The sequence below is a fragment of the Oncorhynchus kisutch genome, linkage group LG18 (genome assembly GCF_002021735.2).
Source record: "Oncorhynchus kisutch isolate 150728-3 linkage group LG18, Okis_V2, whole genome shotgun sequence".
NCBI classification, from domain to species: domain Eukaryota; kingdom Metazoa; phylum Chordata; class Actinopteri; order Salmoniformes; family Salmonidae; genus Oncorhynchus; species Oncorhynchus kisutch.
Genome location: NC_034191.2, coordinates 23,452,627 through 23,470,536, shown reverse-complemented (window position 1 = coordinate 23,470,536; position 17,910 = coordinate 23,452,627). Strand labels below are relative to the sequence as shown.

The window sequence follows — 17,910 nt, the reverse complement described above, 5'->3', positions numbered from 1 at the left end:
GGATACAGAGTTCCAAAAAAGGCTGACTGGAAGAAGATAGCCTGATGGTTCAATTTGGCTTAGATGGCAAATGGGTGATGATGCAAGGTGAGGGGGGGGGGGGGGGGGGTCTTCATATCTAATGCAGTTACATAAGACACTGTTGAATGTGCTTGGACAAGGACTATCTATTTTAGAGCTAGACCAGTTGCCTAATTCCAAAAATTGAGACCTATCACTTTCACACACAGTATGCAAATGACAAACTACTTATCTCAGAGTTGCAGCACAGTCCCCGCCCATGACCTATGACCATATGGTGTTGCATTGATTGCTGAGAGCTTGTAAGATTTTAGATATAATGCTACTCCGTGTCACTGGTAGTCAATTAGAGAGGGAGACCATGCTATTTACTCACAATACTGTTAAGAAGTTTTGTTGCCCACCATAAACTGTTCCCCGGACCTGCAATTGTGTGCATCTGTTATATTAAACAAACCTAAGTTTACTACCACCACCCTGGAAACAGAGGCATGCATGTTGCTGAGATTTTGTACTCACACCATTCTGAAACTAGGAGACTGACCTATGTTGCACAGTAGTATTCTTGGAGTAATTCATTTGGACAGAGTCCATAAGAGAGCAAATGCATTTTTCTCTAATGGAAGAGGTTTCAGCTCTCTCAATGGCTCATAACCACAGCCGGAGAAAGGGCACAGAAAATGTATGATGTAAATAAAGGAGGCTCAGTATTACTGTGTATGAGGATGACAAGAGTGGTTTCAAATGTTCCCATTCTGGAGATGTGTGTTATCAAACATCGTGGTAGCCTCAGCTCCAGGCTTCTCTCATGTTGTTGGTGAAAACCTGTGACAGAGGCTAACAGCATGTAGCCTACAGTTTCCCATATCTGTTATCTGGTGCCTGCCTATCCTTCCAGTCATCCTGAGAGCACACCTGGCTGGAGCTGTAACCAGCATGATAAACACCAACAGACCGACCATCAGCTGGGTTTCAGGGATGAGTTCAAAATCATCAACCCTCTTGTCCTGTGAAAATGCATGGGAATCATTTTATGTTTTGACTTCAATAGCCTTTTAGCCCTTACCACAGTGCGTCTCCAGCTCTATTCCCTTCCATATATTACATAAATCGTTGATACATTTATGTGGGACTAATATTTATGACTGAGACAGACATAAAATTACACTTAAAAAGTAGATGCTTGAGATCCTGGTAAACAAGAGGATTATTCTGTTATAATCTCCACCCGGCACAGCCAGAAGAGGACTGGCCACCCCACATAGCCTGGTTCCTCTCTAGGTTTCTTCCTAGGTATTGGCCTTTCTAGGGAGTTTTTCCTAGCCACCGTGCTTCTACACCTGCATTGCTTGCTGTTTGGGGTTTTAGGCTGGGTTTCTGTACAGCACTTTGAGATATCAGCTGATGTACGAAGGGCTATATAAATACATTTGATTTGATTTGATTATTGAAGCAGTTGCACAAAAACAACATTGATGATGGCTCTTTGTGATGATGATTAGGCATACCATTCATGTAATGCATAAAAACAGGGTACCCAGGGTCCATTTTAGTTGTATATAAAATATCATACAATTCATTTATAACTCATTTCTTATATATTTGTACATTCTATAAGTGATTTTTTTGTTTTTCCTAAAATGTATAATTCAACACGATGCCTAAATGTTTAAAGTTGCCTTTGTGACAGCTGAAAACATTTATTCATCAAGTCCTCAACATCCCGGAGTCACCGCTTGACTGTTGACGTTGAGACTGGTGTTTTGCGGGTACTATTTAATGAAGCTGCCAGTTGAGGACTTATGAGGCGTCTGTTTCTCAAACTAGACACTCTAATGTACTTGTCCTCTTTCTCAGTTGTGCACCGGGGCCTCCCACTCCTCTTTCTATTCTGGATAGAGCCAGTTTGCTGTGAAGGGAGTAGTGCACAGCGTTGTACAAGATCTTCAGTTTCTTGGCAATTTCTCGCATGGAATAGCCTTCATTTCTCAGAACAAGAATAGACTGACTGACGGGTTTCAGAAGAAAGTTCTTTGTTTCTGGCCATTTTGAGCCTGTAATCGAACCCACAAATGCTGATGCACCAGATACTCAACTAGTCTAAAGAAGACCAGTTTTATTGCTTCTTTAATCAGAGCAACAGTTTTCAGCTTTGCGAACATAATTGCAAAAGGGTTTTCTCATGATCAATTAGCCTTTTAAAATTATAAACTTGGATTTAGCTAATACAACGTGCTATTGGATTACAGGAGTGATGGTTGCTGATAATGGGTCTCTGTACGCCTATGTAGATATTCCATTAAAAAACAGCCGTTTCCAACTACAATAGTAATTTACAACATTAAAAATCTCTACACTGTATTTCTGATCAATATGATGTTATTTTAATGGACAAAAAAAATGCTTTTCTTTCACTAAACAAGGACTTTTCTAAGTGACCCAAACCTTTGAACGGTAGTTTATGTTTTTTCAACAACAGGTTATGGTCAATAACATCAAAGTCTGCACTGAAATCTAGCAGTACAACTCCCGCAATCTTCTTATTATCAATTTCTGTCAACCAATCATCAGTCATTTGTGTCAGTGCAGTACATGTTGAGTGCCCTTCTCTATAAGCATGCTAAAAGTCTGTTGTTAATTTGTTTACAGAGAAATAGCATTGTATTTGGTCAAACACACTTTTTTCCAACAGTTTGCTAAGAGCTGGCAGCAAGCTGATAGGTCTGCTGTTAGAACCAGTAAAGGCCGCTTTACCGCTCTTGGGTAGTGGAATTACTTTGGCTTCCCTCCATCCCTGAAGACAAATACTTTCCTCTAGGCTCAGATTAAAGATATGACAGAGTGGCTATAGAGTCAGCTACCATCCTCGGTAGCTTTCCATCTAAGTTGTCAATGCCAGGTTTGTTATTATTGACCAATAACAATAATTTTCCCATCTCTCCCACCCTAATTTTACAAAATGTAAACGTGCAATGCTTTTCTTTCATTAATTGTTTTTCTATGCATGAATATGATGGCTCACTGTTCGTTGCTGGCATTTCCTGCCTAAGTTTGCCCACTTTGCCAATGAAGTAATCATTAAAATAATTGGCAACATCAAATGGTTTTGTGATGAATAAGCCATCTGATTCAATGAAAGATGGAGTTGAATTTGTTTTTCTGCCCATAATTTAATTTAAAGTACTCCCAAGTCTTTTTTCATCATTCTTTCATTGATCTTGGCTTCACAATATCATTGATCTTGACTTCATAATACATTGTTAAACATTTAATTAATATAAGACAAAGCAAGATTGAAAAAGTAGCTGATGGGCAGAGCTCAAGCAGATGGGCCTAGATTGCAGAGGGTCATCCGCATAGAAGAGCTCAGTGATCAGAGTGAAACTGTCTCATTTGTGGTATATCCAACACAGGTGTGGAGGGGTCACCTGCTTGTGAGAATCACCAAGTGAACTGCCTGGATTTAACTGGTGTATTTACACAGGTAATTCTCTGTAAAGTCAATATGCATGACGATCTCCTCTTTCCGCAGATTCTCTTTTAATTCTCTCAGTTTGGAGTATTGGTGTTGAATATTGTACAATTGTTTCCCCCAACTTCTCTTTCAATCCTTTGGAGAAGCCCTCCAGTAAAATCTGCAGTGTGTCACACACATTTCCTTTTACTGTCAAATGTACAGTGAACTTCTCTATGTTTCCCTCTTTGTTTTTCTTCTATCGCTCTTCAGCTTTGTTTTTCCACACAAACCACCATGTCTGCTCACCAGCATCAAAGTCAGACATTAAAACTATTTTGCTTGGCAAAGGGAACACTCTCTGTACATACACTCTTTCTTCAGGTCCTCACAAGGTCCTTCTTCAGGTCCGCACAAAGACTAAATAAGGTTTTCAATGTTGCGGCAGCTGATCACTTTGTGATACTGTAGTTTGTCTGACATGAACTGGAGGTTGGTGTGCGTTTTGCAGAGGCATGTGTCCCTATCCTGGACTGTTGGCTTGACAACCCTAAAGGGACATCTCTTGCAGATTTCATATTTTAATCTGTGAATATTCCCTCTTAAACTTCTGATAAAGGTTCTGAATTGTGCCATTTAGGAAGCGCTTCTGCTTATTTTTCTTCTTGTTAGTTAGTGTGTCCATTTCCCCTGTTGTTGCTCTACTGTTGTTGTCACCTTCCTAGAATCTAGTGATTTTCTCTTCTGTGGCTGTGCTAATTCTGTTCCACTGCTTTTTCCTGGAGTATTGAAGACTTGTTGGCCTGTTATCATTTTCCCTAATTGATTTTGCTGAAAATCCCAATTCTCTTTTTGCAGCTTTGACCAGGCCATTGTAACGCAGGTCAACTAATTGTGAATACTTAACATTACTAGTGAGATTCCAGTAACCAATCATATTATACTATAATGCCATTGATATGTTTAAGTTGACAGCTATTACAAATCAGCTGTCAGAAACTGCATGACGAGCAGTTGATTTTGAGCCAATCAAAACTCAATATTCTCTTAGTCCGTCTCCTAACCTCACGTTCTACACCAGTTGGCGCCAACATGCAAAACAAAAAGTATGGATTCAGTTCCAAGCAAGGATGGCGAGCTGCCAGAACCCAGGACATCAATAAGATTTGCATGCTAAGATTTATTTTCCTTGGAGAACACTGAATTTGCACTGCCATATTACGGTGTGGTAGGATTTTTCTTGCAAGACATAATTGCATCATACATTGCAGTGGTATTGTTATAAACACATGCTACACTTAAACACCATACAGTGTTTATTGATAGGCACAGTCACTCACATTTGATTCCATCTCATAGTGGTTTATGTCAATATTTGTGAATTGGTTTGTGTTTTCTGTGGATTCATGTTTATAATATTGCTATTGAACTTTGAAATCTGAGACCCTCAGACTAAGAGTTGGGTGCACCCTAGTAAACTATAGGCAGAATATATGGCCGATATCTAAGTCCATTGTACTCCTCAGCTTTCCGTAAAGCTTTATCAAGTTTGACATTTGTCATGCAAAGATCTCTATGTTTTTGAGCGAACTCTTCCAACCTTTTTTCTTCCAGCATTTATTCAACTTCTCATTCCTGTTGCAGACAATGAAGATGTTGGCCTCATGTTCTGGCTGGAAGTCATCTGGTGACTGAGGTGGTGTGTTGCCTGACAGGTAAATCTCCATTGCAACTGTTCTCTTTCAAGTCTGTTTTCTATTCCGTTTGCTGCATTTCCATTGCATTCTCTTCTTTGTTCTGGCTTTGTAAGCTCAGAGATAGATTTCCCTTCTCGTTTTCCTTCCAGTACGTTTTCCTGTCTTTTTGCACATGTTCCTGGTATAATATAGGATCGTTTTTTGTTTTGTTTCTATGTCTGTGACCTCGGTGCGGTTTTATGTGGCAACTTCTATAAACAAGGAAAAATACTACTTAAGTTTTCAACTTGGAGCATTTTCTTTAAAACATGATTAAGTAAGCCTACATTTTTTTTTAAAAGTAAAAACTATCATATTTTTTTCCTTTCCACCAGTTACATTTGTGATGGAAATTACACTTCTACAGTTTTTGGAGGAAGAAGACAGACTGCTCAGCATGCTTTGGCTAGTATTTAAGCCAGCATATAGTGTTAGTGTCACAATACATTTCCATGGTAACTAAATTAATATTCTCTTGAAAAAACTATTAATGAGGATGCCCTTGGTGGTGAAAATGACACCACTACCAAAGGACAGGTGTATCTTTTTGGGGGGAAAAACAAAAGGGCATACTCCCAATAAATATTGAAATAGGTGTTATTTAATTGACTCTCTAGTAGATAACATCGTATGTGTAATTATTGTTTTCTCATAAGAAAACATAGAAGCTCAAGTCTGGGCCAGGGACAAGGGCAAAACAGTGAAATTGAGGTATGAAATGCATCTGAAAAGTATCTAAAATACTTATGTGAAATTAACATATAAAGGATATCTCAAAAACTAACCCAGAGGACATACAGTGGGGCAAAAAAGTATTTAGTCAGCCACCAATTGTGCAAGTTTTCCCACTTAAAAAGATGAGAGAGGCCTGTCATTTTCATCATAGGTACACTTCAACTATGACAGACAAAATGAGAAGAAACAAAATCCAGAAAATAACATTGTAGGATTTTTAATGAATTTATTTGCAAATGATGGTGGAAAATAAGTATTCGGTCACCTACAAACAAGCAAGATTTCCGGCTCTCACAGACCTGTAACTTCTTCTTTAAGAGGCTCCTCTGTCCTCCACTCGTTACCCGTATTAATGGCACCTGTTTGAACTTGTTATCAGTATAAAAGACACCTGTCCACAACCTCAAACAGTCACACTCCAAACTCCACTATGGCCAAGACCAAAGAGCTGTCAAAGGACACCAGAAACAAAATTGTAGACCTGCACCAGGCTGGAAAGACTGAATCTGCAATAGGTAAGCCGCTTGGTTTGAAGAAATCAACTGTGGGAGCAATTATTAGGAAATGGAAGACATACAAGACCACTGATAATCTCCCTCGATCTGGGGCTCCACGCAAGATCTCACCCCGTGGGGTCAAAATGATCACAAGAACAGTGAGCAAAAATCCCAGAACCACACGGGGGGACCTAGTGAATGACCTGCAGAGAGCTGGGACCAAAGTAACAAAGGTTACCATCAGTAACACACTACGCCGCCAGGGACTCAAATCCTGCAGTGCCAGACGTGTCCCCCTGCTTAAGCCAGTACATGTCCAGGCCCGTCTGAAGTTTGCTAGAGAGCATTTGGATGATCCAGAAGAAGATGGGGAGAATGTCATATGGTCAGATGAAACCAAAATATAACTTTTTGGTAAAAACTCAACTCGTTGTGTTTGGAGGACAAAGAATGCTGAGTTGCATCCAAAGAACACCATACCTACTGTGAAGCATGGGGGTGGAAACATCATGCTTTGGGGCTGTTTTTCTGCAAAGGGACCAGGAACGACTGATCCGTGTAAAGGAAAGAATGAATGGGGCCATGTATCGTGAGATTTTGAGTGAAAACCTCCTTCCATCAGCAAGGGCATTGAAGATGAAACGTGGCTGGGTCTTTCAGCATGACAATGATCCCGCCTGGGCAACGAAGGAGTGGCTTCGTAAGAAGCATTTCAAGGTCCTGGAGTGGCCTAGCCAGTCTCCAGATCTCAACCCCATAGAAAATCTTTGGAGGGAGTTGAAAGTCCGTGTTGCCCAGCAACAGCCCCAAAACATCAATGCTCTAGAGGAGATCTGCATGGAGGAATGGGCCAAAATACCAGCAACAGTGTGTGAAAACCTTGTAAAGCCTTACAGAAAACGTTTGACCTCTGTCATTGCCAACAAAGGGTATGTAACAAAGTATTGAGATAAACGTTTGTTATTGACCAAATACTTATTTTCCACCATAATTTGCTAATAAATTCATAAAAAATCCTACAATGTGATTTTCTGGATTTTTTCCCCCTCATTTTGTCTGTCATAGTAGTGTACCTAATGATGAAAATTACAGGCCTCTCTCATCTTTTTAAGTGGGAGAACTTGCACAATTGGTGGCTGACTAAATACTTTTTTGCCCCACTGTAGAAGTGCCCGTAGATGCAGAATCACTCACATATTCCTTTTATCATAAAAAAGGGTTTAAGAGAATAGCTAGATATTGTCACGGTGGTATGGACACAGATTAATTAAACAGATGAACATCCTTGTTAAACAAGAAAGTCTATGTAAATGGTGATTCGTGTTTTTAGTTAGTGGTGGAAAAAGTTCCCAATTGTCATACTTGAGTAAAAGTAAAGATACCTTAATAGAAAATGACTCAAGTAAAATTGAGATCGGATCAGAGGCAGTAGGGATGATCAGAGATGGTCTCTTGATAAGTGCTTGAATTGGACAATTGTCCTGTTATGTTAAGCATTCAAAATGTAACAAGTACTTTTGGGTGTCAGGGAAAAAGTACATAGTTTTCTTTAGGAATGTAGTGAAGTAAAATATAAATAGTAAAGTACAGACACCCCAAAAAATCTACTTAAGTAGTACTTTCAAGTATTTTTACTTTAAGTACTTTACACCACTGGTTATTTAGCCTACTTTGAGGATACCAATAATAGCGTAAGTGTGGCTTACACACCAAAAATGGTGAGTGCACCATCTGCTGGTAATTATGAGAATTGCACCCACAAGGAGCAGGCCAGAGGTTACTAAGACAGGTTACTGCTGTAAAAACAGGACAAAAATATGAAAGAAATCAGTTAATTCCATTCGTACTGCTTGAGGAAATAGGAAAGTAGGACCAACACAGAACACATGAAAAGCCGTTGCAAGCCTTTATGTTAGCTCTAGCTCTGCATGTCTCTACAAATACTTAGGTGTCTGGTTAGACTGTAAACTCTCCTTCCAGACCCATATCAAACATCTCCAATCCAAAGTTAAATCTAGAATTGGCTTCCTATTTCGCAACAAAGCATCCTTCACTCATGCTGCCAAACATACCCTTGTAAAACTGACCATCCTACCCATCCTCGACTTTGGCGATGTCATTTACAAAATAGCCTCCAATACCCTACTCAACAAATTGGATGCAGTCTATCACAGTGCAATCCGTTTTGTCACCAAAGCCCCATATACTACCCACCATTGCGACCTGTACGCTCTCGTTGGCTGGCCCTCGCTTCATACTCGTCGCCAAACCCACTGGCTCCATGTCATCTACAAGACCCTGCTAGGTAAAGTCCCCCCTTATCTCAGCTCGCTGGTCACCATAGCATCTCCCACCTGTAACACACGCTCCAGCAGGTATATCTCTCTAGTCACCCCCAAAACCAACTCTTTCTTTGGCCGCCTCTCCTTCCAGTTCTCTGCTGCCAATGACTGGAACGAACTACAAAAATCTCTGAAACTGGAAACACTTATCTCCCTCACTAGCTTTAAGCACCAACTGTCAGAGCAGCTCACAGATTACTGCACCTGTACATAGCCCACCTATAATTTAGCCCAAACAACTACCTCTTTCCCAACTGTATTTAATTTATTTAGCTCCTTTGCATTATTTGTATTTCTACTTTGCACATTCTTCCATTGCAAAACTACCATTCCAGTGTTTTACTTGCTATATTGTATTTACTTTGCCATCATGGCCTTTTTTGCCTTTACCTCCCTTCTCACCTCATTTTCTCATATTGTATATAGACTTGTTTATACTGTATTATTGACTGTACGTTTGTTTTACTCCATGTGTAACTGTGTCGTTGTATCTGTCGAACTGCTTTGCTTTATCTTGGCCAGGTCGCAATTGTAAATGAGAACTTGTTCTCAACTTGCCTACCTGGTTAAATAAAGGTAAAATAAATAAAATAAAATAAATGTCCTCCAGAGAATCGACAGGGGCACTGCTCACCATAGAAAGGTTGATAGGAGGCAACTCTCCCTGGAATAGTAGAGAATAATAAAGAGGTCTACAGGTGCAGAGGAGAACATACAGCTGGAAAAGAAAAGGAGTTGAGAGAAGACCACTGTTGGCCAAATAACAATCATTCATATATCAAGCAGATATATAATTACTCAACTTGTTTCAACCAATAAGAATGGTGTGATGATCCAAATTGTATTATGTAATACACTGATTGTAACACTTGTAGACTTTGAACATTTAATCTAAAAGCAAACCATAATATCCTATTATCCAAAACAGTCATAGAACATTAATACAGTAGATCATTGAACAAGACTTGGCAGTATGGTAACGTAAGACGAGCAAGTTTGTGACTATATAGCCAGAGACATATAGAGATCTGTATGTACAGTAGCTCTGCCTACAGCCAACACAACCTTGACATCTGAGTTGATAAAAGGTACATGATAGAGGATAAGGAGGGCAGTGGAGTGGATGGTGTAGTCATACAATGGTCAGGATCTCAGAATTACACTACCAGTGTCGTTGGTGTCACAAAGGCACCACTCAACAGAGGGGAAAAAAACACATTTACATTATTCTCTATTGCAACGACAAAAATAACTGTTCCTATAATCCGTGTTCGGATTCCAGAACTGATGACTAAATGCAGTGTCAACATTGAAAAACAAAGGAGGCATACTAGTATCACTGTGTTTATGTAGAAGATGACATTTTATATAATCAAATACCATATGCTAGTGCAAGAGATTCTCAGACCCAGATTCAGGTCAGGTGTCTACCAATCCCTCTCCTTACAATGACGAACATTATGAATAGTACATTCATAGCAAAACAGAAAAATATTCTCAAAACACTCAAATTTAAGGTGGACTTCAATTTGCACAATCAGGATAATGCAGAATTCCTTAAAATAAGTCAACCTGAAATAGTATGAGAGGTGTAATAAGTCAGATTTTATAATTTATTTAAGATAATGATCAATACCCAAATGGTAAAATATGGTAACATCTTCGTTTAAATTCCTTCCTCTTTCATAGGGCGTCTTGTATGTGTATCCATTCTGTTGATTGATGTATTAGTGGAGTCTTACAGCACGTTCAATAATCAAAGCCATACAATCATCAATTATATACACCATTTAAATTAAATGATTACAATTGTATTATTATCATCTTGTTGTTAACCCTACAGAGACTTGTAGGTTAGTGTATGATTCATTTCCCTAAATATCTCTATTAAGGACGTGCCATTCCAAAATTCATTTTATTTGGTTTTTCAAAATAAATAGCCAGCTTCAAAGTAGAGTTCAGTAGATCAATAGGCAATCTGAAGTCAATACACAGGTATTAGTTACGTGTATACAGCAAGGATACTGGCCTACTACATAATAACAGCAGCAAAGCCAGCCGTAGTTCATTTTCCAAAGCATACATGTCAAGTTTGTTTCTCTCCAGCAAAAATAACCAAAAAGTCCATGATCAAAACTCATCTTCACAGCTGTTTGAAAGGCTGATAAAGGTTGAGAAGATTGAGTTCCTGAATTGTTTTCCTTTCACCAGAAAAAAATTAAGTAGTTGTACTGTTCCACAGCATGTGAACATATGTGTTTCTAGGCAAGGTGGGAAGGTTTTAGGACCCACAGGTCCAGACAGCGACCCCAGGGATTGCCGTCTGTGAGCTACTCTACACAGAGATGGAGCCCTCTCTGAAGTTGGTCTTCCCTATGAGAACATTGAGAAGTGTGGCTCTTCCCTGTCTGGTCTCCTTCTGGGCCTCTTTTATGATGCCGTCCAGCTTGTCCTCGTCTTCGCGACCAATGAGGGTGCCTTTGCCTCCATAACCGTCGGCAACTATGTGGTAATCTAGGAAAGGGGAGAACAGAGACAGTGAATTGGATGTGTGACATGACATCCAAAGAGATGATATAGGCCAACAGAGACATTGCATGTGTGAGTATGGGCACTAGAGATCCCCAATATGGTGGCAATGAGGGTACAGTAGGCAACATAAAGACCTGTGAAGGCCAGGCCACAGGCCACATTGCTGCCCAGGATGGGAACCTGCTCCCTGGCGATCTGGCTCCAACAGGCATCGTTCCCCACCAGGGCAATTACTGGCGTCTGGGAGAGAGGGACAAAGCAGATTAACTGGTCTGAATGCATGATTAGTTGTTGATAAATTGGTCTGAGTAGTGAATTGGTTATTACTGTACCTTGTGTCTGGTAAAGGTGTCAAATTCTGCAACACTGTATCCCAGGGATCCATCGCCATAGATGATCCACACCTTAATGAGAAACGTAGTCAGCTAAACTCAACCAAAACCATAGATGGCGTTTCAAAGCATGAAAAAACGAAAAACCTAAACACGTATAAAACAGTGATGGATAAAGGATGCTTGGTATTCTACCGTACCTCTGACTCAGGTCGACACAGCTTGGCTCCCAGAGCAAACCCTCCTCCAACACCAAGGGTTCCAAATGCTCCTGTTAGAATGACAAACATTAGGTAATCATCCATTAAGATAAAGAACATCCAGGGTTCACATTCAATAAACAAGTCCTACTTTTTTTATTATACATGTTAATACCTCTCTTACTCAAGTGACCACATTATAACACATTTCAAAACATATTTTATAAAAATAAACTCAACACTGTCCACTGAGGATCCTGACCTGGATCCAGCCAGCGGAGTGGGCCCCTTGGTCTCATGATGTAAGCAGCACTGCCCACAAAGTCGCCCCCATCCGCCACTATGATGCTGTCGTCAGCCATTAGCTCATCAACGCGGTGCAGGACACTCAGTGGGTTCAGGTGACGGTCCGTCTTCTCATCAGCCTTCCTCCTGCACGAAAAACACACAGAACAAAACACACTTTCACAGGGAAATAACACAGCTTGTACTGTCTGGTTGGTGCACTAGATGTACTAACTAGTCATTTGCATGGAGGTCATTGGTTAGGTATACAAAAAAAACTTTTGGCTTTCTGCCCAACTTGCTGAATGAATTCCACAAGTGTACCGATTAGCCTTCTCTTTGGTGACATCTCCTGCTTTGAGAGACTGTGGCCAATCTTCTGGACATGTGTGGCCCTTGAGGCCTTTGGAGAGGCGGAGTAGGAAGGAGCCTGCATCTCCTAAAAGACAGACAGAAATGTGAGTCTCCACAAGACCAAATAGCCCAAAGAGGAAGTGGCAGCATTTTGTGAAAGCAAATAAGACTTCTGATTGGGCAATTCAGTCATCAGTTCCAACCCTGAATGGCCACAGTGGGCTTCCAAAACATGTCAGAGTTCTTCAGAAGTTGAGTCTTGTCTCTGTTGACAGCAATGATCCTGCTGCGTCTGTTTAGCACTCTGCCGTAGCTTAATCGGAAGTCACATACAGTTCCTGGAACACATACCACCATTGTGAGACTGCCTCAAAGACAAAAACTGTATGAAGATAAAACTTACAGGTGGCAGTTTGTCTCACCTGCTAGCAGCACAAGGTCTGCTTCCTTCAGGGCATCACTCCTGTTCTGTCTGATGTGCAAGGGACTGTTCCTACCCAGCATGCCACGGGACATTCCACCCAGGAAGCAGGGGATACCTAGGGACTCTAGGGCCGCCCTGTTCCAGGACAACTATATGAATGGGCATTGAATGGACCAGAAGTCTGCTGATGTCTTGTGTAATATAAATGTGGTTGTTGAAATACCTGATGTCGTCTGTAGGTGTTGGAGGTAGCGTTGCCTGGCTCCCCAGTAGGATAACAGGCTTCTTGGCTCTGCTCACCAGCTCTATACACTTTTGTACCTGATGACAGATCAATAGAGGTTGAGCCACAAGGGATACATAAAAAAAACATGCCTTCGTGTCTATTGGAAAACTGTAACTGGTTACAGAATGAACTATCGGCTTCTACCAAATCAAGCCTTTCTCACAGTTGTTAGAGAACGACTGAGGGCTAGAGTTAGTCTTGCCTGATTGTCTGTGGCCTGAGGGATGTGTACAGGGAGAGGGGACACGTCTCTGGTTTCCCAGGCCCCAGCAAACAAGTTCTTTAGGTGATTGTGGAGGTACCTTATGGAAGAAAATATACAGCATCTGTCACTTTCACAAATCACTAGGGATGTGTGAAAGCATGGTTGAGCACAATTCTGCTGATTACTTACCAAGTGACAACTTTTCCCATTATTCCCTTGGGAGGGTTTTTCACTCCGAACTCTTTGGACACCAGGTGGAAGGGGTAGAGTGTGTCGATGGGGAACTCTATGAACACAGGGCCTGGAGTTCCAGACTGGGCGATGGCCAGGGCCTTCCTCACAGTGATGGCGATGTCCTTCACACTCCTCACTGAGGCGCAGAACTTACACAGCGGCTTGAACAGGGACATCTGGTCAATGTCCTGCAGCGCTCCTCTACCCTGCACAGCAAAAGTTCACCAAGAGGTCAAACCTCCACAATGGATAGGGGGAAATCATACGAGAGTGTGCTCACCCAGTCACAACTCAACAATGCAGGATTATGGTAATTTGTCGTGTAGAACTTGCTGGTGCATCGTGACCTTAGCCTTAGTGTTAACGTTAGGATTAGGGTACCCCCATGCAGCTGCACCAGTAAAAGCCCTCAGACTCTCACCTGAAGTAGTGTTGCAGCAGCTCCCCCCAAGAGAAGCAGTGGCGACTCGGCCATCTGAGCGTTCTTCACTGCTGTGACTGTGTTAGTCAGGCCTGGGCCAGCAGTCACTGCAGCTACACCTACAGTGCCTGTTGGAGGGAGAATCACTGACAGTGTCAATGTTACTGTATGAATAAATGAGTAGACCATAGTGCACTAAGCAAGTTAAACCAGTCCCGGACAGTTCAGATAAATACCTTACATTACAGTTGTCAGTGTCTGCGATATTAGGCATGTTACTTATTTACCGGAGAGCCTGGCAACTGCGTCAGCTGCAAAGACGGCAGTAGCCTCGTGCCTGGTGTCCACGATGCGGATGCCCAGCTTCTCGCAGGCCACCAAGATGGGCGAGATGTGCCCCCCCACCAGGGTGAAGACAAACTTAACCCCATGGGCACGCAGAACCTCTGCCACACTCTCCCCACCATGGCGAGGGCTCTGGGTCTCAGTCTGGGGGAAGAAGTAGAGGACTCAGGCAAATAACTGAACAGGCAGACTTCAAAATCAGGGTCATGGACTGTGAATATTTGATTTTAACTGAAAAGTGCTGTCATAAACTAGAAAGGCCTATTGGTTATGTATTTATCACTATAGTATCTTGTAATTATCAATGAACTGCATATTGTCCTTGTAGGCCTAATTTTATTTATTTATTTATTTTACCTTTATTTAACCAGGTAGGCAAGTTGAGAACAAGTTCTCATTTACAATTGCGACCTGGCCAAGATAAAGCAAAGCAGTTCGACAGATACAACGACACAGAGTTACACATGGAGTAAAACAAACATACAGTCAATAATACAGTATAAACAAGTCTATATACAATGTGAGCAAATGAGGTGAGAAGGGAGGTAAAGGCAAAAAAGGCCATGATGGCAAAGTAAATACAATATAGCAAGTAAAACACTGGAATGGTAGTTTTGCAATGGAAGAATGTGCAAAGTAGAAATAAAAATAATGGGGTGCAAAGGAGCAAAATAAATAAATAAATAAAAATTAAATACAGTTGGGAAAGAGGTAGTTGTTTGGGCTAAATTATAGGTGGGCTATGTACAGGTGCAGTAATCTGTGAGCTGCTCTGACAGTTGGTGCTTAAAGTTAGTGAGGGAGATAAGTGTTTCCAGTTTCAGAGATTTTTGTAGTTCGTTCCAGTCATTGGCAGCAGAGAACTGGAAGGAGAGGCGGCCAAAGAAATAATTGGTTTTGGGGGTGACTAGAGAGATATACCTGCTGGAGCGTGTGCTACAGGTGGGAGATGCTATGGTGATCAGCGAGCTGAGATAAGGGGGGACTTTACCTAGCAGGGTCTTGTAGATGACATGGAGCCAGTGGGTTTGGCGACGAGTATGAAGCGAAGGCCAGCCAACGAGAGCGTACAGGTCGCAATGGTGGGTAGTATATGGGGCTTTGGTGATAAAACGGATTGCACTGTGATAGACTGCATCCAATTTGTTGAGTAGGGTATTGGAGGCTATTTTGTAAATGACATCGCCAAAGTCGAGGATGGGTAGGATGGTCAGTTTTACATGGGTATGTTTGGCAGCATGAGTGAAGGATGCTTTGTTGCGAAATAGGAAGCCAATTCTAGATTTAACTTTGGATTGGAGATGTTTGATATGGGTCTGGAAGGAGAGTTTACAGTCTAACCAGACACCTAAATATTTGTAGTTGTCCACGTATTCTAAGTCAGAGCCGTCCAGAGTAGTGATGTTGGACAGGCGGGTAGGTGCAGGTAGCGATCGGTTGAAGAGCATGCATTTAGTTTTACTTGTATTTAAGAGCAATTGGAGGCCATGGAAGGAGAGTTGTATGGCATTGAAGCTTGCCTGGAGGGTTGTTAACACAGTGTCCAAAGAAGGGCCGGAAGTATACAGAATGGTGTCGTCTGCGTAGAGGTGGATCAGGGACTCACCAGCAGCAAGAGCGACCTCATTGATGTATACAGAGAAGAGAGTCGGTCCAAGAATTGAACCCTGTGGCAGACCCTCCGATTTGACACACTGAACTCTATCAGAGAAGTAGTTGGTGAACCAGGCGAGGCAATCATTTGAGAAACTAAGGCTGTCGAGTCTGCCGATGAGGATGTGGTGATTGACAGAGTCGAAAGCCTTGGCCAGATCAATGAATACGGCTGCACAGTAATGTGTCTTATCAATGGCAGTTATGATGTCATTTATGACCTTGAGCGTGGCTGAGATGCAGCAGGGTTACCTTTCACCTACTAAGACTAGGTGGAAAAAAATAGACATTGTAGTAAGGTACAGTAAGAGCAAGCTGTTTTGCTTCTAAGAATGTCAGATTGCAGTCGAGTTTCAGAGTTGAGACAGCAAGTGAGCAGGCTGAAGCCAAGTTAGAATGTAACATTGTTTACACCGAAGGGACTTACCTTATGAAACAACTGATACAGTAAACCAAGTTTATACGCTACAAATACTAGTCCTCCGAAGGCGAAACCAACAAAACACCCCAGTGCGGTGGCAATCTCCATTTCCAACCGACGGCAATGTGTCAAAATACGGAAGCAAGTCCTAAAATAAAAGCAGTAACCAATATTTTATCCTGATCGAATAGCTCTCCGGTTTAGGCTGCTGTTCATCCAATGCACATCCTAGTAACCTTGCAATTTATAAGACAGGCATTTCAAATGCACCATTTACTAGCCTACTGTACAAGAAACGCGTGGAAAACGATACTCCACCCGCTTGTGCAATGAAACTAACCACCGTATTTCAACTTCAAATGACCGATGATTGCTATTGCTCACTGTTGACGCAAATGTCGCAAAATGGATATTCACGGTCAACAACGCAGTGTTCCGCAACTACTGAGATCGTGAATAAAAACAGAGAGGAAGAGGCGAAGTGTGACAGATAATTGGGCCCAAAATCTGCCTTCTCCAGCAGGTGTTTTGCCCCCGGTTTTTTCGCTCACCAAGTCAGTTGTTGTATGGGGGTTCATAAAGCCCAACAGGTACCATAATACCCATAAAACCTAGCGGTCAAACAGCAAAATGGTTCCATTCGTTTTCCCCATAGAGGAATTTAGAAACACTTCAAATAAGTGCTGTGTTTCGTGTAGGCTTACCCTGGCGTGACGCTTTGATAACCATGTAAATCTCTCTCCGACAAGGTGTCTTTTATCAATATATTTGTCTCTATTTACTCGCATTCGAAAATGCTAATAGGCATCAAAGTAGACATCATGCAAAACTACAAATCCCTGCAAGCTCCTGCACATCATCTCTCGCTGACACCATTGGTAACAGGTTTTGTGTCATTTTAAAACATGCACAAGACAGTTCACAGAATTGTCCCTTTAAATACATTTAGCCAATTTATTCATTGCTACATTTAGCTAAAATTATATAGTTAAACCAGATATTCTTACCTTTGCCGAATCGAGTAGGACATTTGACATCCCGGCAACTTTATATCAGTTATATCATCACTAGTTACCACAGCCACAAAGTCTTAAACCTCGACAATTTCTACAATTTATCTTGTTAAAATGTGATTTTAAACCCTAACCGTGAATTAAAGACGCCCTCAAAAATGTTTGTTTTCATGAATTTTTACGATATAGCCATACCGACTACAACACAGAGTTAAAAGTAAGGAACATTTGCACAAAAATTAAAAAGTAAATAGTAATACAAAATAACGACTATATACAAGGAGTACCAGTACCGAGTCAATGTGCAGGGGGCACGAGGTAATATGTACACACAGTGGCAATTATAGCATGTAAATATTGGTGGGGCAATTTAAAATAAAATAAAAATGATGCATGCCAGCAAAGCTACTACACAACACT

General features: G+C 41.3%; 1 protein-coding gene across 2 annotated transcripts; it reads right to left on the bottom strand.

Annotated features, from left to right (window-relative positions):
- Positions 1-9,657: 9,657 nt before the first annotated feature.
- On the bottom strand, positions 9,658-17,070 carry LOC109909213 (acetolactate synthase-like protein). Of its 2 annotated transcripts, none has more exons than XM_031795817.1 (14): positions 17,029-17,070; positions 14,346-14,547; positions 14,059-14,186; positions 13,593-13,843; positions 13,401-13,500; positions 13,136-13,233; positions 12,911-13,047; positions 12,692-12,826; positions 12,459-12,573; positions 12,112-12,281; positions 11,850-11,920; positions 11,650-11,721; positions 11,452-11,557; positions 9,658-11,299 (listed from the first exon to the last, which is right to left on the bottom strand). In XM_031795817.1, exons 1-14 carry the CDS (start codon positions 17,053-17,055, stop codon positions 11,121-11,123), a joined length of 1,791 nt encoding a protein of 596 aa, XP_031651677.1. In that variant the 5' UTR covers positions 17,056-17,070; the 3' UTR covers positions 9,658-11,120. The 2 variants fall into 2 exon arrangements, with proteins under 2 accessions (XP_031651677.1, XP_020363846.1); XM_020508257.2 differs by having other exon boundaries at positions 16,484-17,045.
- Between the last annotated feature and the right edge of the window lie 840 nt (positions 17,071-17,910).